Raw genomic sequence first — 24,639 nt, 5'->3', positions numbered from 1 at the left:
AAAACCACCATATTCACGGAACGCCGAGAAGCGGGGCCCTACCGTTCACAGAATGTACAGTTTGAATAAATATTTGATCGTGAGAGCTTGTAAGATATTTTGGCACCAGAGCTTCAGGCACATAAAGTGACTTCCCAGGTCCCAGCAGGTACTGCACCTAGAATGGAATACTGTCCTGTAAGTTCAAAAAGTGCCTTTACCACTGGACAACTCCCTAAATATCATCATTTTTGGCACCTTTGCTACATGTCAATGAGATTCTAATTCAGTCCTTTCCCCCTAAATTTAAGCACAGAGAAGCACGTGGAGATAAGTTCCTGATCCAGTGATTAACCCCTACTCATCTGAATTTATCTGCTAATGGAACAGATAAATAATGAAGGTTAATGATATAGTCAACAACGACATCTACAGGACTCTGTTTGCTTGCTGACATTGCATAACGAACGCGAACCCTGATTGGCTTTGACTGTTGGGAGGCGGTGTCAGGGAAAGTGTCATTACTATAGTTTGTCTACTGGGAAGGTTCCTCTGGGGAACGCGCTTTCAAGATCTTGACCAGTTCACACAACGGACAAGGCCGCAATACACCTGTATTATATGTAGCCCTCTTACCCCCCCATAAGTGAGATTGGGGTGGGTAGGTGTTTCTGACTACTCCTCTCTGTGGTGCGGTACCTGTTGGCAACCAGGAGAGCTGAGCTTCCGCCACAGGGAACCTGGGGTATGTGTATTATGAGTAACCCTGTACTCGGTGCAGCGCCTCCACCTGTGATGGTTCCCAGCAAAGCGGGAATTGTTCCTCGCAGGACACATACGAATAACCACATACACTGGATGGGAAATAGCAAAGGGCTTTACTGACCATGACGGCAACTTCAATAATACTTTCTTTGCATAACAGTCAACAGAATAACGGGTGTCCCTCTCTAGAGGAGACACTGACTACGGCGTCTCGCAGGACGTGTCCAATAATCCCCACACAATGTCCCGCACTCTTTCAGAGAGAGGATCTGTGTGACTGCGCAGTCACTGATGGCTAATAGGATCGTTGATGCACTTGTTGATAAGGGGGTTACCGGCCGAGCACTCCAGTGCTCGGGCTTGCAACAGGCTTCACAAAGGATCAGACGAGTTCCTGCACGACATCCAGGATCCACCATCCGGGGCGATCCCACCAGGATGGCCTTTGCAGCCACAACGAAGATCTGCGCCCAACCTTCGGAACGGATGCGCAGCGTCTGCTGAGTCCCTAACTGACTCTATGAACTACGGTGATGCTCGCTGTACTATAGGCCATCCCTACAGCACAGCAACCTTGAATGGCATCAGGGGAAAACTCCTATGGGCCTACGGGGTAGCCTGTCCTATGCAGGTGGGTCACTGACCCCCTGCACCCACACTACCTCTCCCGTACCGCCCGGGTCCCCTCTACCTAACTTCTACCTCACACTTCCAACCCCTGCAGCAACGCACTGCAACCTCACACGATGCTCTCTTGTCAGCCCTCACAGCACTGACCGCTGTGACCTGACAAGAATGCACCCACGAACCTAAGGGCAGAGTCCCTAACCTAGGGGCCGTCCCTTATCACTTACCCACTAATCTGGTGGGGAGTTGGGGCCTGTCTGGGACCTGGGGGACCTTACCTGGTGCAGGAGCCACTTGCTCACTGCACCCTTCCTCCCCCTTCTTGCTCCCAGCTCCAACTGCCGTTCCCAGCGCGCGAAATTTATCTTTTACTCTCTGTGCAGGGAGATACTCCAGCCCTATTGGCTCCCTGGTGTCACGTGGGGTGCGCAGAGGCTCATGGGACTCGTATCCCTGCTTAGAGCCTTCCCTGGTAGGCTAGGGTTTTGCGGGCTCATCCCTGCGCATGCGCGAGCTGTTTGGGGTCCTCCCGGCGCCTGGCTCTCACTAGCCTCTTCCCTACTCTGCTCCACGCATACGCGATCACGCAACATGCGCGCACACCCACAATGGTGGCCCCTGCTAACCGGGTATGCCGCCGAGCCTCCCACAGCTCGGCTCACTCCCTGCACCGGCCCCCACCTTTGGGAACAGCCGGCGGGTCCGTCGCTGCCTCCGGTGGCACCTGCGACTGCACTGACCCAAAGGAGGGGGGTCTCTGGGAGCTGGAGCGCATCCAGGCTACACTCTCCCCCTGGTGAAAAATCCAACGTCCCCGCTTGGGGAATGACATCACTCGACATAAGTTTACATTATGAAAATGCAGTGCATAATATGTACAACTTATCACCTTTGTCTTTACACAACAGGGTACAATGCAATTCACACAGGATAACCGAGGCCAGCTGAGACCATTTGTGGGGTGCCCCTAACTGATCAGGTGGGGGTACCTCACCTTTGCATTCGTGAGCCTCCCCCGGGAGAAGCTCTTGGCGAGCACGCTCGGGGGTAACAGTCAGAGGGTTCTTATTACTTCCTCCCCCTGGTGGACGGAATAGTACCATGTCTCTGCGCCAGACCCTTACCCGGCCATCCGCGGCATGGATGCGATAGGCCAGGAGGTCTTGACCTTTTTCACGGTCCACCACATGGTGCATGGGGAGCTCCCTTTTCGGCTTAAAGAGGGCAATGTTCACTAATTCCCTCTCCACAAAGTCCTTGTCCCTACATACTTGCGAGGCTTCCACTGGGAAGCGAACAATGGGCAATGTCTCGGTTTCACCCTGCAGGGGGTAAAGGGTAGATACCTTACCACTGCGGTGATTCACGGTGGCCGACAGGTCCTCGGGGACGCTGTCAGTTCCCACCTCGGCTGTCTCGGGACCTGTCCCCGGCAATTCTGGGGCAGTCCACTTACTTGCTGGAACCTCGGAAGCACTTGGGTTGGAGTGCATGGGCTCAGACTCAGATCAGGAGTCTGTAGGGAGTAAGGAGGTTCCTCACCACTCCGCTGGCGTGCAAAGGGCTTCTCTTCATCTGGAACATGGTCAGGTACCATCTGTGCTTCACTGGACATCACAATGGGGCTGACTGTTCTCTTCGCCTGGACGATAGGCGGTATGTATGGGTCCACTTGCACCACTGGACAGCGACCTTATAAGGAGGCCACCTCCACCAGGACGCGATGCCGAGTGGAGCCATTCACCCTGGTGGCCAGACTTAAGGAGCTATCGTGCTTCGCGGTCACCTGGAGGCTCACAACCAACACCCCTGGGGCAGTCAACTCACCCTTGTCGTTAGCAGGTACTTTTCCCAAGCCTGGGACCGATGGTACCACTGTGGTAGGCCGGACTGGCCGTTGTAGGGCACACGGGCCCATATCAGGATCCGTAGCAGATGGGATAATTGTCTCTTTATCTCCAGCTTCACTTGTGTGGTCCACCGGCGGGCACATCACCACAGCTGGTTGTTGGTCGCTGGAATCACTAAGAGAGGATGGGGGTAGAGAAACCTTACCCTGTGATTCCGGAATCTGCGGTTCAGACAGGTCGCTCTCTCTACTAAGTAACCTCTCCATCCTTTTTCCTTCTTGTTCTTTCTTTATCAGGTCCTGTGCAGCACTTCTTTTGCGAGTCTTCCACCGCGCTAGATCATCCTGCCACGTATCTTGAAATTTTTGGGGTTCTAGAGTAGAGTCTAGAACCGGGGTTACAGCACGTGGCGCCTCCGAAACTTCCGTGGTTGAAGTAGAGAGGTCGTTCGCATCTTTCTCTGCTGGTTCCGGATCTGGAACCGCGGTTAGAGTGCTCGAGCTCTCAGGAACGTCTGTGAGGGGGGTAGAGTGGTTAGCTACAATGACCGGTCCAGGATTCAAGTCGATCGCCTCTTCCTCTTCCTCAGTAGGCTGCAGCAGCTTAGGAAGCAGGAACTGTGCCCCGCAGCAGGCACACTGGGGTCCCCAGGTCAATTCACCCAATGGGCAGTCACACTGGGCACGGACACAGTGAATGCACACTTCCTCGCCCACCTGTGTCATCCGGACATCCATAGGTAGCTGAAATTGGTTGATGTCCATACCCTCATATATGATCACGCCCTTTTGTAAGCACGGACAAAAAAGAAAGGGTATATTCACTTCTGGCGCTTGCCAGGTCCTATACAACTGAGGGTGTGGTTCGCTGCACCCCGCACTTTTCTTATGGAGAACAGAATTTGCTGATTCCTGCTCAATGTGCTCACTCCCCCTGGTGAAATCTACGGGAGGGGCGGAACACACTTTCAAGGAGGGTTTCTGGCCCTTGGCGTATATAAGGGAGTAGCCTGCGGTTGGGGCCTCTGGGGTCTGTAAAGTCTGAGGGGCCTTTTCCGGGCATATTTCCTGATCTACCACCCATAGTATGTTACACCAGTAATAGGTGGGGTCATACGCTTCTCCTATCGGTCGCACTTTGCCTAAGCCCAGAAGTTTCCCTAGGGATTCCTGAATTGTACTCCCCTCTTCATCCTTGGGCACGTTCCCTACTACTACCACGTGACTAGGCCGCTCTCCCATCCTGATGGCCCAGGCAAGAACCTCTTGGCTTGTGGGTAGTAACATGGTGGACAACTTAGATGAACAATTTGGCACAAAAAAAATGGAACAGGGCACCCCAGGTCTGATCTCAGCAGCTCCTCCAAATGTAGCCCTCTTACCCCCCCATAAGTGAGATTGGGGTGGGTAGGTGTTTCTGACTACTCCTCTCTGTGGTGCGGTACCTGCTGGCAACCAGGAGGGCTGAGCTTCCGCCACGGGGAACCTGGGGTATGTGTATTATGAGTAACCCTATACTCGGTGCAGCGCCTCCACCTGTGATGGTTCCCAGCAAAACGGGAATTGTTCCTCGCAGGACAAATACGAATAACCACATACACTGGATGGGAAATAGCAAAGGGCTTTACTGACCATAGACGCCAACTTCAATAATACTTTCTTTGCATAACAGTCAACAGAATAACGGGTGTCCCTCTCTAGAGGAGACACTGACTACGGCGTCTCGCAGGACGTGTCCAATAATCCCCACACAATGTCCCGCACTCTTTCAGAGAGAGGATCTGTGTGACTGCGCAGTCACTGATGGCTAATAGGATCGTTGATGCACTTGTTGATAAGGGGGTTACCGGCCGAGCACTCCAGTGCTCGGGCTTGCAACAGGCTTCACAAAGGATCAGACGAGTTCCTGCACGACATCCAGGATCCACCATCCGGGGCGATCCCACCAGGATGGCCTTTGCAGCCACAACGAAGATCTGCGCCCAACCTTCGGAACGGATGCGCAGCGTCTGCTGAGTCCCTAACTGACTCTATGAACTACGGTGATGCTCGCTGTACTATAGGCCATCCCTACAGCACAGCAACCTTGAATGGCATCAGGGGAAAACTCCTATGGGCCTACGGGGTAGCCTGTCCTATGCAGGTGGGTCACTGACCCCCTGCACCCACACTACCTCTCCCGTACCGCCCGGGTCCCCTCTACCTAACTTCTACCTCACACTTCCAACCCCTGCAGCAACGCACTGCAACCTCACACGATGCTCTCTTGTCAGCCCTCACAGCACTGACCGCTGTGACCTGACAAGAATGCACCCACGAACCTAAGGGCAGAGTCCCTAACCTAGGGGCCGTCCCTTATCACTTACCCACTAATCTGGTGGGGAGTTGGGGCCTGTCTGGGACCTGGGGGACCTTACCTGGTGCAGGAGCCACTTGCTCACTGCACCCTTCCTCCCCCTTCTTGCTCCCAGCTCCAACTGCCGTTCCCAGCGCGCGAAATTTATCTTTTACTCTCTGTGCAGGGAGATACTCCAGCCCTATTGGCTCCCTGGTGTCACGTGGGGTGCGCAGAGGCTCATGGGACTCGTATCCCTGCTTAGAGCCTTCCCTGGTAGGCTAGGGTTTTGCGGGCTCATCCCTGCGCATGCGCGAGCTGTTTGGGGTCCTCCCGGCGCCTGGCTCTCACTAGCCTCTTCCCTACTCTGCTCCACGCATACGCGATCACGCAACATGCGCGCACACCCACAATGGTGGCCCCTGCTAACCGGGTATGCCGCCGAGCCTCCCACAGCTCGGCTCACTCCCTGCACCGGCCCCCACCTTTGGGAACAGCCGGCGGGTCCGTCGCTGCCTCCGGTGGCACCTGCGACTGCACTGACCCAAAGGAGGGGGGTCTCTGGGAGCTGGAGCGCATCCAGGCTACACTCTCCCCCTGGTGAAAAATCCAACGTCCCCGCTTGGGGAATGACATCACTCGACATAAGTTTACATTATGAAAATGCAGTGCATAATATGTACAACTTATCACCTTTGTCTTTACACAACAGGGTACAATGCAATTCACACAGGATAACCGAGGCCAGCTGAGACCATTTGTGGGGTGCCCCTAACTGATCAGGTGGGGGTACCTCACCTTTGCATTCGTGAGCCTCCCCCGGGAGAAGCTCTTGGCGAGCACGCTCGGGGGTAACAGTCAGAGGGTTCTTATTACTTCCTCCCCCTGGTGGACGGAATAGTACCATGTCTCTGCGCCAGACCCTTACCCGGCCATCCGCGGCATGGATGCGATAGGCCAGGAGGTCTTGACCTTTTTCACGGTCCACCACATGGTGCATGGGGAGCTCCCTTTTCGGCTTAAAGAGGGCAATGTTCACTAATTCCCTCTCCACAAAGTCCTTGTCCCTACATACTTGCGAGGCTTCCACTGGGAAGCGAACAATGGGCAATGTCTCGGTTTCACCCTGCAGGGGGTAAAGGGTAGATACCTTACCACTGCGGTGATTCACGGTGGCCGACAGGTCCTCGGGGACGCTGTCAGTTCCCACCTCGGCTGTCTCGGGACCTGTCCCCGGCAATTCTGGGGCAGTCCACTTACTTGCTGGAACCTCGGAAGCACTTGGGTTGGAGTGCATGGGCTCAGACTCAGATCAGGAGTCTGTAGGGAGTAAGGAGGTTCCTCACCACTCCGCTGGCGTGCAAAGGGCTTCTCTTCATCTGGAACATGGTCAGGTACCATCTGTGCTTCACTGGACATCACAATGGGGCTGACTGTTCTCTTCGCCTGGACGATAGGCGGTATGTATGGGTCCACTTGCACCACTGGACAGCGACCTTATAAGGAGGCCACCTCCACCAGGACGCGATGCCGAGTGGAGCCATTCACCCTGGTGGCCAGACTTAAGGAGCTATCGTGCTTCGCGGTCACCTGGAGGCTCACAACCAACACCCCTGGGGCAGTCAACTCACCCTTGTCGTTAGCAGGTACTTTTCCCAAGCCTGGGACCGATGGTACCACTGTGGTAGGCCGGACTGGCCGTTGTAGGGCACACGGGCCCATATCAGGATCCGTAGCAGATGGGATAATTGTCTCTTTATCTCCAGCTTCACTTGTGTGGTCCACCGGCGGGCACATCACCACAGCTGGTTGTTGGTCGCTGGAATCACTAAGAGAGGATGGGGGTAGAGAAACCTTACCCTGTGATTCCGGAATCTGCGGTTCAGACAGGTCGCTCTCTCTACTAAGTAACCTCTCCATCCTTTTTCCTTCTTGTTCTTTCTTTATCAGGTCCTGTGCAGCACTTCTTTTGCGAGTCTTCCACCGCGCTAGATCATCCTGCCACGTATCTTGAAATTTTTGGGGTTCTAGAGTAGAGTCTAGAACCGGGGTTACAGCACGTGGCGCCTCCGAAACTTCCGTGGTTGAAGTAGAGAGGTCGTTCGCATCTTTCTCTGCTGGTTCCGGATCTGGAACCGCGGTTAGAGTGCTCGAGCTCTCAGGAACGTCTGTGAGGGGGGTAGAGTGGTTAGCTACAATGACCGGTCCAGGATTCAAGTCGATCACCTCTTCCTCTTCCTCAGTAGGCTGCAGCAGCTTAGGAAGCAGGAACTGTGCCCCGCAGCAGGCACACTGGGGTCCCCAGGTCAATTCACCCAATGGGCAGTCACACTGGGCACGGACACAGTGAATGCACACTTCCTCGCCCACCTGTGTCATCCGGACATCCATAGGTAGCTGAAATTGGTTGATGTCCATACCCTCATATATGATCACGCCCTTTTGTAAGCACGGACAAAAAAGAAAGGGTATATTCACTTCTGGCGCTTGCCAGGTCCTATACAACTGAGGGTGTGGTTCGCTGCACCCCGCACTTTTCTTATGGAGAACAGAATTTGCTGATTCCTGCTCAATGTGCTCACTCCCCCTGGTGAAATCTACGGGAGGGGCGGAACACACTTTCAAGGAGGGTTTCTGGCCCTTGGCGTATATAAGGGAGTAGCCTGCGGTTGGGGCCTCTGGGGTCTGTAAAGTCTGAGGGGCCTTTTCCGGGCATATTTCCTGATCTACCACCCATAGTATGTTACACCAGTAATAGGTGGGGTCATACGCTTCTCCTATCGGTCGCACTTTGCCTAAGCCCAGAAGTTTCCCTAGGGATTCCTGAATTGTACTCCCCTCTTCATCCTTGGGCACGTTCCCTACTACTACCACGTGACTAGGCCGCTCTCCCATCCTGATGGCCCAGGCAAGAACCTCTTGGCTTGTGGGTAGTAACATGGTGGACAACTTAGATGAACAATTTGGCACAAAAAAAATGGAACAGGGCACCCCAGGTCTGATCTCAGCAGCTCCTCCAAATGTAGCCCTCTTACCCCCCCATAAGTGAGATTGGGGTGGGTAGGTGTTTCTGACTACTCCTCTCTGTGGTGCGGTACCTGCTGGCAACCAGGAGGGCTGAGCTTCCGCCACGGGGAACCTGGGGTATGTGTATTATGAGTAACCCTATACTCGGTGCAGCGCCTCCACCTGTGATGGTTCCCAGCAAAACGGGAATTGTTCCTCGCAGGACAAATACGAATAACCACATACACTGGATGGGAAATAGCAAAGGGCTTTACTGACCATAGACGCCAACTTCAATAATACTTTCTTTGCATAACAGTCAACAGAATAACGGGTGTCCCTCTCTAGAGGAGACACTGACTACGGCGTCTCGCAGGACACTTTCTCCCCTCCACCGAGGGATTCCACCCCGTGTCCAATAATCCCCACACAATGTCCCGCACTCTTTCAGAGAGAGTATATGTGTGACTGGGCAGTCACTGATGGCTAATAGGATCGTTGATGCACTTGTTGATAAGGGGGTTACCGGCCGAGCACTCCAGTGCTCGGGCTTGCAACAGGCTTCACAAAGGATCAGACGAGCTCCTGCATGACATCCAGGATCCACCATCCGGGGCGATCCCACCAGGATGGCCTTTGCAGCCACAACGAAGATCTGCGCCCAACCTTCTGAACGGATGCGCAGCGTCTGCTGAGTCCCTAACTGACTCTATGTACTACGGTGATGCTCGCTGTACTATAGGCCGTCCCTACAGCACAGCAACCTTGAATGGCTTCAGGGGAAAACTCCTAGGGGCCTACGGGGTAGCCTGTCCTATGCAGGTGGGTCACTGACCCCCTGCACCCAAACTACCTCTCCTGTACCGCCCGGGTCCCCTCTGCCTAACTTCTACCTCACACTTCCAACCCCTGCAGCAAAGCACTGCAACCTCACATGATGCTCTCTTGTCAGCCCTCACAGCACCTGACAAGAATGCACCCACGAACCTAAGGGCAGAGTCCCTAACCTAGGGGCCATCCCTTATCACTTACCCACTAATCTGGTGGGGAGTTGGGGCCTGTCTGGGACCTGGGGGACAATACCTGGTGCAGGAGCCACTTGCTCACTGCACCCTTCCTCCCCCTTCTTGCTCCCAGTTCCAACTGCCGTTCTCAGCGCGCGAAATGTATATTTTCCTCTCTGTGCAGGGAGATACTCCAGCCCTATTGGCTCCCTGGTGTCACGTGGGGTGCGCAGAGGCTCATGGGACTCGTAATCCCTGCTTAGAGCCTTCCCTGGTAGGCTAGGGTTTCGCGGGCTCATCCCTGCGCGAGCTGTTTGGGGTCCTCCCGGCGCCTGGCTCTCACTAGCCTCTTCCCTACTCTGCTCCGCGCATGCCCGATCGCGCAACATGCGCGCACACCCGCAATGGCGGCCCCCGCTAACCGGGTATGCCGCCGAGCCTCCCGCAGCTCGGCTCACTCCCTGCACCGGCCCCCACCTTTGGGAACTCCGGCGGCACCCGCAACCGCGCTGACCCAAAGGAGGGGGGTCTCTGGGAGCTGGAGCGCACCAAGGCTACATATATACTGAGCCTATTAAAGTAGAGTTACTTTAATACATATCTGTGTCAGAATTATCCTTATTTCAGTCATGTTGTATATTTTTAGCATTGCAGACAGCTCTTTAAATATATTCTCCTTTTATTTGACAATTAACCAATTTATTACTCCCCCCCCCCATATAAATTGTTTATAGCAATATAAAAAAGGAAGGGAAGCATACTGCTGCGGCACAGTTTATTCGAGCATTTGCCCGTTCTGTGCCGCAGCAGTAGCCTGGCGCGCGCCCGAGTGTGACGGGCGCACGCCGAAGCAGCGGAAGAGCGCCCTCCGATCGGGGCGCTCTCCCTACCGCTGCCGGGTCCGCCGGGTCCCCCGGAACCCCCTGCCGCTGTCCCGCGATCGCGGGACACCAGGGCTCCCTCGGGGAGCCCCTGGACACGCGTGCAGGGGGCGCACGCTCCCGATGACGCGTGACGCGCGGCACGCCGAGGGGCGGCCACTAGCAAGCCGGGAGATTTCCCGGCTTGCGGTACCGACCACACTTCAATAAAGTGTGTCGGTAGTGTAAAAGGTTTGTTAAAAAAAATAAATGACAGTGCATATTTATGCATTTTATCACATAATTCACTGACAAAAACTCAGAACTGCCCCACCAGTTGACTTATAAGCCTGTCACGGTGAGATTATGGCAGGCTGTATAAGGTCACATAAATATATATAACAGATGATATATATTTATCACTGGGTCTGAACTGAAACGAGTCTTAGATATAATAAAGTGATTTTATTCCTTAGGATAGGTGAACACACGAATAATACAGTAACAGACAAGAAGTACACTTACTTAGGGGTTGGGGAATGAGAAGTTAGATGTAGCATTTCTCTTCAGCAATCAGGTAATCATTCAGGTGATATCAGGTAACCATACCAGCAAACGAAGACGAATGAAGACGACTCAATGAAGACTCAATGAAGACTCAATGAAGACTCAATGAAGACTCAATGAAGACTCAATGAAGACTCAATGAAGACTCAATCTAGGTTCCTACGACTTGGTGCCCCAGCCATTGCCAAACCAATTGCGTCCATAGTCAACTCTATCCTGTCTGCAGGCCATATCTCTAAGACCTGGAAAACTGCCAGAGTTGTCCCAATCTTCAAAAGTGGGGACAAAACACTGTCTCAAACTACAGGCCAATCTCACTTCTCCCAATTCTATCCAAAGTCATGGAAAAATGTGTCCACTCCCAATTAAGCGATTTCTATACCAAGACAAATTTCCCTAGCCACTCCACCGTAACTACCCTGCTAAAAGTTTGCAATGAAATCCAGTGTGGAATGGAACGGGGACAACTCACTGGTGCAGTATTCCTAGATTTTGCAAAGGCTTTTGACACAGTTGATCATGCTATCCTGCTTAACAAACTCCAGAGCTCTGGAATAGGGAAACATGCTTTAAACTGGTTTCAGTCCTACCTATCAGGAAGATCCCAACGTGTGTCCATCTCAGGCTCTAACTCCAACCCCCTGGATATCACCTGTGGTGTCCCGCAAGGCTCTGTTCTGGGGCCCCTACTCTTCTCAGTGTTCATTAATGATCTTCCCACAGCTTGTAAGGAAGCCTCAATACACATGTATGCAGATGACACAATCCTATATGCACACAGCCATAGCCTCTCTGACCTTCAACACATACTTCAGTCTGACTTTTTGAAACTCCAAAACTGGATTTTTCAAAACAAACTGTTTTTAAACACTGACAAGACTGTAACAATGGTATTTGGGACCAAGACTAAATTTGTAAAGCTCCCAGTGACTGAGCTCCTGATTAGAACCAACGCTAACACCACCCTAACACCTGTCACTAGTTTTAAATACCTGGGCTTATGGTTTGACTCCCACTTAACATTCGGGATGCACATTGATACCCTGACAACCAAGACCTATGCCAAACTAGGGGTACTTTACAGGAACAAATCCTCCCTAAGTCTCCTGGTCAGAAAGCGTATCGCACAGCAGATGCTAATGCCAATTATTGACTATGGAGACATAGTATATGGCTCGGCTCCTCAAACCCACCTTAGCAAACTTGACACCTTCTACAATTCAATTTGTCGTTTTGTTCTCCAATGCAACTACAACACACATCACTGCGAAATGCTCAAAGAACTAGATTGGTCAACACTAGAGTCTAGGCGCAAAGTTCACCTTTCCTGTCTTGCCTTTAAATTCTTCATGGGCAAGCTACCCAGCTACCTGAACAAGCTCCTCACCCCTACCACTTGCAGCACATATCACCTGAGATCAGACTCCAAAAGACTATTCATGATCCCAAGGCTCAACAAAGTATCCGGACGTTCCTCCTTCTCCTTCCGTGCACCCCAAAACTGGAACAACCTACCAGAGACTCTCACATCCACCACCAGTTTAAGTTCTTTTAAATCTAAGACTGTCTCACATTTTAACCTGGTCTGTAACTGTTTCATACGCTCATAATATATATTTTCTTTAACTGTGCACACAATGTCTTGTATATAATGTATACCATGTTCATTTATGTAACTGTACTTGTAACCATGTATTATTTGTTTTACTCTGTGCCCAGGACATACTTGAAAACGAGAGGTAACTCTCAATGTATTACTTCCTGGTAAAATATTTTATAAATAAATAAATGTAGGATGCTTTTGGAATATGATATTAATACGCAGGATGGCTTAGAAATAGAATAGGATCATGATAATGCCTCTTGGAAAAAATAAAATAAAACACTTCTTCATGTTGGTTCGGGTTTAGTACAGCATCTTTATTAGGCAACTCTACCGTTCTACCCCTTTAGTACAATGCCAAAACAATACATAAGTAATACATGTATCCTAAAACAGCCCTTTCATCCCCAAAATGTTTCCAAAAATGTGCAGTTGATAGCATTTAATTAATAGGTCGGGCAAAGTAGACATATAGGCCCATATCTACTAAGTGGTTCTATTTTATAAGACGCCTTATAGCCCCTTCAATTGAATGGGCTGCGTGGTATCTTCCAGTGCTTGGTGTCTGATGGAATTCGTTGTGGTCCTCTCGGGCAGCGAAGGACAACATATCTACTCATCAACGTCCGATGACAGAGACGAGATCGATCATATTCCGCTATGTCGGATTTGTGCAGACTGGTAGCGCATATATATTTACAGTTTCGTATACGGGGTTAGTTCTGTAAAGAGGTCTACTTGCAGCTGCTAAAAATTAGTCATTTTATATAATGGTGAGAAGCTCCTAAATAGGGAAAAATGTTCAGGCATAAAAAAAAAACCAAAGGGATGTTTAATGCAATATGATACATGACCCTTTTGGTAGGGAATGGTTTAAGCAAAGCATCAAAGCTCTTGGGAATAAATGACTAAAAGGTTAATGCTACATTTTTACTGTAAGGAAAGAGACGTTGAGACCAATGTTAAACCAACGTGCTGTGGGCGTCAGTAATTAAAGTATTAGCAGTAAGTGCCACTCAGTAGCAGTACAGTTAGCAGTATAATATTGTCAGCGATGGCGCTGAGTGTGCGAGGTACAGTACAGTACGGCTGGTCTTGCATTTGTAATGCAAAGGCTCTGCAGAAATGAGTCTCGATAGTATGTGCACTTAAACATATTATCGTAATTGATATTATGGGCGAACGGTTTGGAATATTCAGAAACTGGGCTTTTCCCCATAATACTGTACTTGCAAAGTCCTTAGGTTTATCTGGCTGGTACTCTCATCATGGGGGCAGCCTCTCAGACGTCCCGGTAAATACTTGTACAAAATCTAATGGAAAGATGGGTGCAACTGACTTTCTTTAAAAAAAACAAAACACCCTGTTCTTCAGCCATAAACCGCAGCTTCTGCCTTGAGAAAGGATGCCTGTGAGAGGCCAAAACGTCGGTTTATGTCTGAATAAACGTTTTTATTTAAAAAAGCCTTTGCACCCATCTCCTGACTGGATTTTTTTTCAAATAATGGCCATTAGGTGCCCAGGAATGCTCATAAATGTTAACCAGTGGCAGCTGCCAACACATGTTATCATTAACAAGTAATTGAGGCAAATGTAGCCTGTACTGGTAGTAATCTCCTTGCAAATAATGGGTGGGTTCCAACCCTCCAGCATGGGCAATAATGGGCAGGGAATTCACAGTTCTTTCTTAATTATTACTAAATTAATTTGCCCCTACCCAGAGAGACCTTCCTTATGATGTTCCAACATATAAACGGGTAAACGGAAAGTCCGAAATAGAACTCAGTTGAGCTGAATATCAGCACACGACACATTCGTTTTGTATATCTATATATAGGTTTTTGTATAATTTTTTTAGTTGCACAGCAATGTGTTGCAGGTCCCTCTGGCATTGAATGGGTTAACATATATTGACCGAGACCCATGGCACCTCTACCTATTTCTGACATCACTGGCACAAGGCAAACGTGTCCTCTTTCACCATGACAGTATGTTTCCTATCAGGCATGAAAACTGTGGGCCAGGAGTTTGCCCCTGTAATGCATTTATCTTTGGTTATTACTACAATTTTTTGTGTTTGCCTTATTAATTTGTATATTTTGTTATGCGTGGAACCATCCTGTGGCCAGGTGCAAGGCTGTCTATATAGTTTTAACCAGCCTTGTTTTGGCATTACCAACTCCTGTAAGCATTGTAGGATTTTTAGAGGGACCCATATCAGGATGATGCAATGGGCTCCATGACACAGGGCAAATATGTTGTTTGTGTCAATTTGCATTTGTCCCAAATGTATGAAACTTGTTTGAGTCTCTTACAGCTAATCTCTTGGCCACAGATGTTATCATCTCAGACGTGGAAGCTTTAAAGCACCTAGACCTTTGAAAACAAACAAAGCCCCCCTCCCCCCTCAGGTAGGAAGCAAAGGGTCTCCGGAGCTGAACTGTGTTAATGTCCGCTACAGGGAACACCCCCGGCTCCCTGAGATACTTCCATGTAAACGGGCCGCTGCTATCTCTTCCGTTGAAAGGCGCCGCAGCACGCAGGCCAATAGGAAGCCACATCCGAGATAAGTATTCCGGGAAGCAGGAGTTTCCGGATAGGAAATCAATCCAGTTCCGCTCCAGAGACCCCCGTGCTTCAAACATAGTATCGTTTAAAGAACCATTACCATTTTATTTTTACTAAGAGAAAGAAAACAGCACTAGCTACACACTAGATCCCATTATACTTCTGAGCCAAGTCATTTATTTAATTGCTCTAAAAGCAACTCTCCATATCACTCACTGATGGGCAGAACACAACATGACATTGTTCCCATCAACATCATGAGTGTGGTTCTTCAGATCTAAAACAGCAAGACTCCAAATCCTAGAATGCCTGGGTATGGGAAATAACACGCACTGTAGGGTCCTGAATGTGTGAGGTTAGTTGACCACTGCTTGGATGCCGATTAGTTTGGTTGGTGATCAAACAGAGGTGTAACAGTGCCATCTTTCCATTCAATGAGGATCTCTCCATGTCTCAGGGAGGGGGAGTGGGGAGCTTGACCTGCGTTCTGGAGAATGTCTTCTTTGTCTGTCAGAGGAGATCGCTCATATGAAGAACCGACTTTATGAACGGACTTGGTATACCTGGGCAATGCGGAAAGCAGCTTCCTTTTCCTGCAAGGTGGAAAAAAATAGTAATTATTAAAAGCAGCAGTTTCCCATATATATATATATATATTTATACCACAGGGGAATTTCTGTGTGAAGGATTCCACCCCGCATAGCCTGGGGCTTACTATAGATGGAGGCGCTGCACCATTGAACAAGAATGAAGGCATCCACCCCAGTAACCTGTTCCTGTTGTCCCCCATGTCATCGCGGGAGACTCAGGCCCTCCTGTTGCCAGCAGGTATGCACCACACAGAGACATATAGCCAGACCCCAGAACACCTTAGGGGGCCCGATCTGCGATTGGGGGGGGGATACAGGGGCTATATATATATGAAGGTGGATGCCTTCATTCTTGTTCAATGGTGCAGCGCCTCCATCTATAGTAAGCCACAGGAATGCGGGGTGGAATCCTTACCACAGAGATTCCCCACAGGGATGAGAGATTCCAGTCTCACACAAGGTTCTCTTTAACAGCAGCAGTCTCTTTATTCTCTTGGGCAGCAGCAGCAGCCGCAGCCGACAGGTACAGTTGATCCACTAACTGTTCTCCCTTGTGATGTTCCCTGCCGCCACTCTGGACCAAAGGGCATCCAGAGTGGGGCTAGCTCTTCCCTCACCCCCTAAGCAGGTTGAGAGGTATTTGGTCCACCTATAACTTACTAGCTATATCAGCTCTACTCATGAGCTGATCACTCCTCTAACACGCACTCTAACACACACTTCTGACTTGTGTCACTTCTGACCTATAAATAGGAAGTGCGCTGCTCTTTATGATCTCAGCAGGCACCGCCCCTGTGTCTCTTGCCTTGACACCGGGTCAGGTGACCTAACTCCACCATTCAGGGCAAGTGCTTGGAGTGGGGGAAACCCATGATAACTCCTGGCAACCTGCCCTTACCAGGGATTATACCAGGAGGAGGATAGAACAATAACCCCATTTCTTACCAGGGCTACATATATATATATATATTTTAAAATCATACCCGAGCTGATTTATGGTCCACGGACGTCATGGGACTCCCCCGGTTTCAGAGATTTGTGTAGTTGGTGTGTGTGCTGGTTTTGACACACAAAAAACTACCAACATGGCCAAAGGGTAACCAAGAGAAAGCTGCCCCGTCACCTCCTGACGACACAGCGGCTTTTCTATGGGCTGCTGGGCCGAGTTCTGCCCACACCATGTGTCTGCTTAGCACATTTTATGTCTGGTGCCCGAGCATGGGAACCAAAGGTCGCCAGATGCCGGGGGACCATGGAGCAGCTCCAGGGAACCCTCCGGTTCAGGAAAGATAAAATGTAAAAACGGGCAGCGTGGAATATACTAGTTTTGTCCTTTTTAGCGTGACCTCTGCCAGGAGGCTATAAATTCATGATATCATGTCAAACCAACACGAAGATAACAGGGTTTAGTAAATACTATTAGCGAGTGGACCCAGAAACGGGTCACTTATTTGGTGTTCGTCTCGCTCAATTTTAGCATGAGCATCGCATAGTTTTCCATTGATTTTTACTGGTAAAAAGCTGCTTTTGGGCCCAGAAATATACAGTAGATGTGTGATTTTTTTTTTGCTGCGAATTTGGATCCGCCTCCGATAGGGCAGTCTATTAAAATCTGCCTTTCTAAAATGTTAAGTCGTTGTTGAACCCATGTACTGTAATAGGGTTTTTGATAATTTATTCAAAATGAGACCATGTTATGATCACTGTTTCCCAAAAGTTCCCGGACTTGAATATTTGTTATTACTTCTACATTGTTTGATATGACCAAATCCAGTATTGCCCCTCTCCTGGTTGGTTCCTCAATAATTTGGGTCATGTAATTGTCTTTAAGCACCCCCAAGAAACCTGTTTCCTTTTGTGCAACGCTAATCTCATTGCCCCAGTCTATGTCTGGATAATTAAAATCCCCCATTATGCAAACATGACCCAGTTTTGTTGCCTTCTCCATTTGCAAAAGTATTGTGGCTTGACAGCTTCGCCCATTTCCGTTGACGGAAAATTGAACCCCCAAAATACAGCCAGCCCTCACCAATAACTGCTGTTCATCAAACTGGGCCCTACCTAACATATTTAGAGGAACCCCCATTGTTGAGAAGTCTTCTGCAGTATGTTACAGTGCTGGGGGAATGACCAGCTTACAAGGTCAGTGTGGCAGACATGACAAAGGTATCCATGTTCAGAGCTGGGAGCAGCAGAGATGTGTGTAAATCTGAATGATTTCAGCTGGTAATGGGATCACTATCGTAAACTTTTCAGTTGGTGCCGCCCTGCTGTCACACTTGCCTCTGATCCGCGCGGAGACCGACTCAGGGAAGCACCACGGGGCAGAGTCATGCGCCCACGCACTGCCAGGGCAGTGCAGGCGCAGCGGCGTGATGGCGGAGCACTGCGAGACGCAGCGCGCACGCGCACGGGTTGCTTGGCAACCAGGAAGCAGGAGAACGTGAGGGAGCTGCTGGAGCCTCCCACAGGCGGAGACTTGCTGAGTGAAACGCATGACGTCATCACGTCGCGACGCGCATCGCGCACGCGCGGGTTGCCCGGCAGCCAGACCTAGCATCAGGAAAGCCTAATTGCAAGCTGTTTTTGATCAGTATCTCTCTGACACCATTGGTGGACCAGTACACACCCCTGCAAGGTAATTGGACCCTTCCCACATATATACCTGCTTCTGCCTGTCCTTCATTGCTGAGCATAAACTCCTGTTTATGCATTGTGCTCACCGCTGCTGTTTAGTTTTGTCTTGAACCTGTCTGACCTGTTTGACCCTGCCTGTTAATTGGATTTCTACACTCTCCAGCACTTTGACTCCGGCTTCGTTACTCGACTACTCTACCTTCTATTACCCAGGACCTTGGCTACGAAACTCTACCTACCCGGACTCTCCAACCCTGGAACACGGCAAGTACCCTGACTACCCTGACCTCTCCAACCCTACGACGCGATACGACTAGGACTACGCATTCCGGACAGGACTGCGTGGTTGTGGGTCGGTGCCTATACATACCCCACCTCAGCCCCGCGGTCTTCCGTCCTGTTTGTGGTGAGCGCAGCGTGACAATATGCTCAGCCCAACAAACATGGACGCCGCTGAGGTGGCCCGACGCTTAGACACCCATGAGGAATGCTTCTGGCAACTTACCGGCTCATTTACACTAAAGGAACAACTAGTTTCCCAACTTAAACAAGACGTGGATACCCTGACTGAACAAGTTAGACGTTTAACTGTATCTACCACCAACCCCGTTCCACTCGCAGCCACTCCTGCACTTATCACACCTACCTCCGAACCACGACTACCTGCGCCCAACCGTTATGCAGGGGATCCCAGCGGTTGTCGGGGGTTTCTGAACCAGTGTTTCATACAGTTTGAACTAATGCCCTCTCACTTTCCGGTTTCACGTACTAAGGTCGCATACATAATCTCCCTGCTGACGGACGCCGCCCTGGCATGGGCTTCTCCTATCTGGGAGCAACGCCCAGATTTGACCTCTGACCTTACTCTCTTCGTCACCGAATTTAGAAGGGTGTTTGACACTCCAGGACGTAAGGTTACGGCTGCATCCACTCTGCTTAATATTTCTCAGGGAGACCGTACTGTGGCTCGTTATGCCCTGGACTTCCGGACGGTGGCGGCCGAGACCGGCTGGAACGATGTGGCTCTATCTGCAGTCTTCTGGCAGGGCCTGTCCGAACGGTTGAAGGATGAATTAGCAGCTCTGGATCGTCCCGCTGGACTTGAGAACCTGATAGATCTGTGCATCCGGATGGACCAGCGCCTCCAAGAAAGAAGGATGGAGAGAAACAAACACCCCCGAGGTATACAATCGTCCTCTCTGTCTACCATAGGGCCTCTACTCTCCACAACTCCTGTCCTAGATGAACCCATGCAGCTGGGAGGGACTAGCCTTTCGCCTATCGAGAGGCAACGAAGAAGACGAGCGGGACTATGCCTCTACTGTGGCAATAACGGCCACCTGGTATTCAACTGTCCACTGAAGCCGGGAAATGCCAAAGCCCAGTGAGTATAAGGAGGATCACGCTGGGTACTGCAACTCTTCCCCCTCCTCAACCCTCTACGAGGTTTTATCTACCTATCTCCATATCCGGTGAGACCTTCACAGTACAGACACAGGCCTTTCTGGATTCGGGGTCAGGAGGAAACTTCGTGGACCAAAGGTTCGCCTTCAAGAATAAAATACCGTTGGTACCCAAAGATCGACCGGTAGGTCTTGAAGCCATTGACGGACGACCCTTGCAGCCCACGATCATTTCCTTACAAACCATACCCCTTAACATCATGACTAGCGACTTTCACTCCGAGACTATAACCTTTGATGTCATTCACACCCCCTCCTCGAACATCATTCTGGGACTTCCATGGCTCCGGATCCACAATCCTGTCATTGACTGGACAGAGGCCACGCCAGTTCGTTGGAGTTCTTTTTGCTTGGAACATTGCATGTCTGCTCCTAAGGCAGTGGCAGGAATGGAGGTCACGGATCCTGACAGGGTACAGCTGCCGGGGATATACGAAGATTTCCGCGATGTCTTTGACAAACGTCAAGCAGAGGTACTTCCGCCACATCGGACGTACGACTGTCCTATCGATCTTCTACCCGGGGCCATACCTCCCAGAGGAGGGTCATACCCACTATCTATTCCTGAGACCCAGGCCATGAGAACATATATTCAGGAGAATCTCCAGAGGGGGTTCATCAAGAAATCGTCATCACCTGCGGGGGCAGGATTTTTTTTCGTCAAGAAAAAGGACGGAACCCTCAGACCCTGCATTGATTACCGGGGTCTCAACAAACTCACCATAAAAAGCCGCTACCCCCTCCCGTTGATAGCCGAATTGTTCGACAAACTCCAGGGAGCCAGGATCTTCACCAAACTGGACCTCAGAGGAGCCTATAATCTGGTTAGAATCAGAGAAGGAGACGAATGGAAGACAGCATTCAATACTCGCGACGGGCATTACAAGTACCTGGTCATGCCATTTGGATTGTGTAATGCTCCTGCAGTCTTCCAAGACTTTGTCAACGACATTTTCAGAGACCTTCTGGACCACCATGTTATTGTATACCTGGACGATATATTAATTTTTTCCAGATCCATGCCGGAACATATGATGCATGTCAAACAAGTCCTGCAGCGTTTAAGAGAGAACCATTTGTATGCCAAGCTCGAGAAATGCCATTTCCATCAAACATCCACCTCTTTTCTCGGCTACATCATATCGGATACCGGTCTTGCTATGGATCCTACCAAGGTCAAGGTGGTACTCGAATGGCCCTGTCCCCTCTCCCTCAAGGCCATCCAAAGGTTCCTCGGTTTCGCTAACTACTACCGGAGGTTCATTCAGGGATTCTCATCGGTAGTAGCACCCATCACGGCACTCACACAGAAGGGAGCTGATCCTACAAGGTGGACTGAGAAGGCTCTCCAGGCTTTCGAGAGAATAAAGACGGCATTCACCTCAGCACCCATCTTAACCCATCCAGATCCTTTGTTACCTTTTTTTTTGGAGGTCGACGCCTCCGATGTAGGAGCAGGTGCTATACTTTCACAGAGAAAGAATCATCAAGCTCCACTTCATCCTTGTGCATATTTTTCAAAGAAGTTTTCCTCCGCCCAAAGGAATTACGATGTAGGTAACCGGGAGCTCCTCGCTATCAAGCTGGCCTTGGAGGAGTGGAGGCACTTACTGGAAGGCACAGAGTCACCAGTCACGATACTTACGGACCATAAGAATCTTCTGTACATTGAGGGAGCACGGCGACTAGGATCTCGCCAGGCAAGATGGTCCTTATTCTTTACTCGCTTTAACTTCCTCATTTCCTACATTCCTGGTTCAAAAAACATTAAAGCCGACGCCCTGTCACGACAGTTCCTGGTAGAGGATAACAAGGTGGATCAACAGGAGACCATTCTCCCTTCCACTTGTATTCTGGCTGCTAATACTTTTAGTGCCTTAACGGACATTACTAAAGCTCAGAACAACATCCCGGCAGGACTCAACGTTCCGGAGGACCGGTTGTTCACTCCCCGTAAATTCCAGAAGAGAGTCATGGAGTGGGGACATTCATCCAAGACTGCAGGCCATCCTGGCACCAAAAGAACTACTGAGTTCATCGAACGCACATTCTGGTGGCCCTACATGCGGAGAGACATACAAGCCTTCGTAGCTACGTGCGCTACTTGTGCTCGAAGCAAGACGCCACACAACAGACCAGCAGGTCTCCTTCAACCACTACCCATCCCAGTACGTCCATGGACACATATATCGATGGACTTCATCGTTGAGTTGCCCAAATCTAGAGGCATGGACACTATACTTGTGGTGGTGGACAGATTTTCCAAACAGGCACACTTCATCCCTATGAAGGGTTTACCCACTGCACCAATGTTATCCGAAGTTTTCATCAGGGAGATCTTCAGGTTACATGGGTCCCCGCAGGTCATAGTGTCCGATAGAGGATCCCAGTTCATCTCCCGGTTCTGGAGGGCGTTTTGTAAAAATCTGGACGTTACCCTACACTTTTCATCAGGATATCACCCCCAGACCAATGGACAGACGGAACGCACCAATCAGTCTCTGGAACAGTTTTTGAGGTGCTTTATCGCTGACACTCAGGACGACTGGGCGGAACTTCTCCCATGGGCAGAATTCTCCCACAATAATCTACAGAACGAATCATCCCAACAGTCACCATTTATGGTCAACTATGGCTTCCATCCGTCGGCACTTCCTTCCCTCATCTCCAAGTCTGGAGTCCCGGCCGCAGAGGACAGGATTCGCCACTTACAAGACCTATGGCAGAAGATCCATCGGAATCTACAGCACGCTGGTATATTACACAAGAGACAAGCGGATCGTCACCGAAGAGAGGTCCCAGGGTACTCTGTAGGACAAAGGGTTTGGTTATCTACCAAAAACATTCGGCTAAAGGTAGCTTCACCCAAACTGGCACCACGTTTTATCGGCCCTTTCCGCATCACCAAAAGGATCAACCCAGTAGCCTATCGGCTTGAACTGCCAAAAAATATGAGGATTCCTTCTGTATTTCACTCATCCCTTCTCAAACCTTATCATCAAGACTCATCCCCCAAAGGACAATCTAAACCTCCGCAAACCATACTGGTAGAGGGCCAACAAGAATATGAGGTTCAGACCATTCTCAACTCCAGAATATCCAGAGGAGGATTACAATATCTTGTACACTGGAGAGGCTATGGCCCAGAGGAGAGAGAGTGGATTCCTCATCATCAGGTACATGCCAACCGCCTCATCTCTGCCTTCCACCGTAGGCATCCTGAGAAACCATCTCTGGTTCGCCCGGAGGTCTCCCCTCAAGGGGGGGATACTGTCACACTTGCCTCTGATCCGCGCGGAGACCGACTCAGGGAAGCACCACGGGGCAGAGTCATGCGCCCACGCACTGCCAGGGCAGTGCAGGCGCAGCGGCGTGATGGCGGAGCTCTGCGAGACGCAGCGCGCACGCGCACGGGTTGCTTGGCAACCAGGAAGCAGGAGAACGTGAGGGAGCTGCTGGAGCCTCCCACAGGCGGAGACTTGCTGAGTGAAACGCATGACGTCATCACGTCGCGACGCGCATCGCGCACGCGCGCGGGTTGCCCGGCAACCAGACCTAGCATCAGGAAAGCCTAATTGCAAGCTGTTTTTGATCAGTGTCTCTCTGACACCATTGGTGGACCAGTACACACCCCTGCAAGGTAATTGGACCCTTCCCACATATATACCTGCTTCTGCCTGTCCTTCATTGCTGAGCATAAACTCCTGTTTATGCATTGTGCTCACCGCTGCTGTTTAGTTTTGTCTTGAACCTGTCTGACCTGTTTGACCCTGCCTGTTACTTGGATTTCTACACTCTCCAGCACTTTGACTCCGGCTTCGTTACTCGACTACTCTACCTTCTATTACCCAGGACCTTGGCTACGAAACTCTACCTACCCGGACTCTCCAACCCTGGAACACGGCAAGTACCCTGACTACCCTGACCTCTCCAACCCTACGACGCGGTACGACTAGGACTACGCATTCCGGACAGGCCTGCGTGGTTGTGGGTCGGTGCCTATACATACCCCACCTCAGCCCCGCGGTCTTCCGTCCTGTTTGTGGTGAGCGCAGCGTGACACCTGCCCCCTCTCCCCCCCCTCCCCCCCTCCCCCCACCTGCTCGATCCCCCTGCCCCCTTACCTGCTCTCTGACATTGGCAGCATCATATAACGCCGCCTTGTCATGGCGACGTGTCACTGGGGAGAGCAGGTAAGAGGCCTCGCGCGCTCCTCCGGCATTTAATTAAAATGTTGTGGGGAAGAGCACGGGGCCTCTGTTAGCGCCGCTCCCCTCCCCCCCTGAAAATCTTGCGGCCCCCAGTTTGCGTACCCCTGATATAGATCACATGACTGTATTTCTCCTTCCCTGAATGCCAAAATATGCTTTAGCCAACACAGAGGGCCATGTACATTGCTGCTCTCGAGCACATCATGGAACAGCAATAGGGCAGTGAAAGGATTGAAGGGTTTTCTATATGATACGTTGGAAGGTGTTTAACTTCCTTCTAGCAAGTGCCCCCTGCTTCTTCAGGCTCGCACCATACTTCTCCTTGGACAAGTAGCGTGTGAGTCAGGAGTGGAGGAAACCGCTACTGCCAGGCAGCCTGCGTTTCAGGCGAGTGCTGCCAAGAATAAAACAATATCTTACACATGCTAACCGTGTCTGGGGTTTTTGTGAGTCTCCCTAATTTAAAGTCTGTTCAGCATCGCACAGCACCGTGTCACTGATACAAATGACCATTTTTCTTTTCCTCCTGAGTTGGATCCCTGGAGGGTCATATCACGTCACCCAAACATTCACTA

General features: G+C 50.6%; 1 protein-coding gene across 2 annotated transcripts in view; it reads right to left on the bottom strand.

The window, feature by feature from the left end:
- Positions 1 to 12,797: 12,797 nt before the first annotated feature.
- The window catches only part of LOC142479229 (uncharacterized), a 47,462-nt gene continuing 35,620 nt past the window's right edge, over positions 12,798 to 24,639 (bottom strand). Inside the window, exon 5 of one of the 2 annotated variants that reach the window (XM_075582564.1) lies at positions 12,798 to 15,756. In XM_075582564.1, coding sequence (XP_075438679.1) covers positions 15,546 to 15,756 — 211 coding nt within the window. In that variant the 3' untranslated portion in view covers positions 12,798 to 15,545. The remainder of the gene's footprint in view (positions 15,757 to 24,639) is intronic. The other variant, XM_075582556.1, reaches the window with a different exon arrangement.

This window comes from Ascaphus truei, chromosome 1 (genome assembly GCF_040206685.1).
Source record: "Ascaphus truei isolate aAscTru1 chromosome 1, aAscTru1.hap1, whole genome shotgun sequence".
In the NCBI taxonomy this organism is placed as follows: Eukaryota; Metazoa; Chordata; class Amphibia; order Anura; family Ascaphidae; genus Ascaphus; species Ascaphus truei.
Note: the sequence above shows the minus strand (reverse complement) of the source record. Positions and strands in the feature narration are given on the sequence as shown.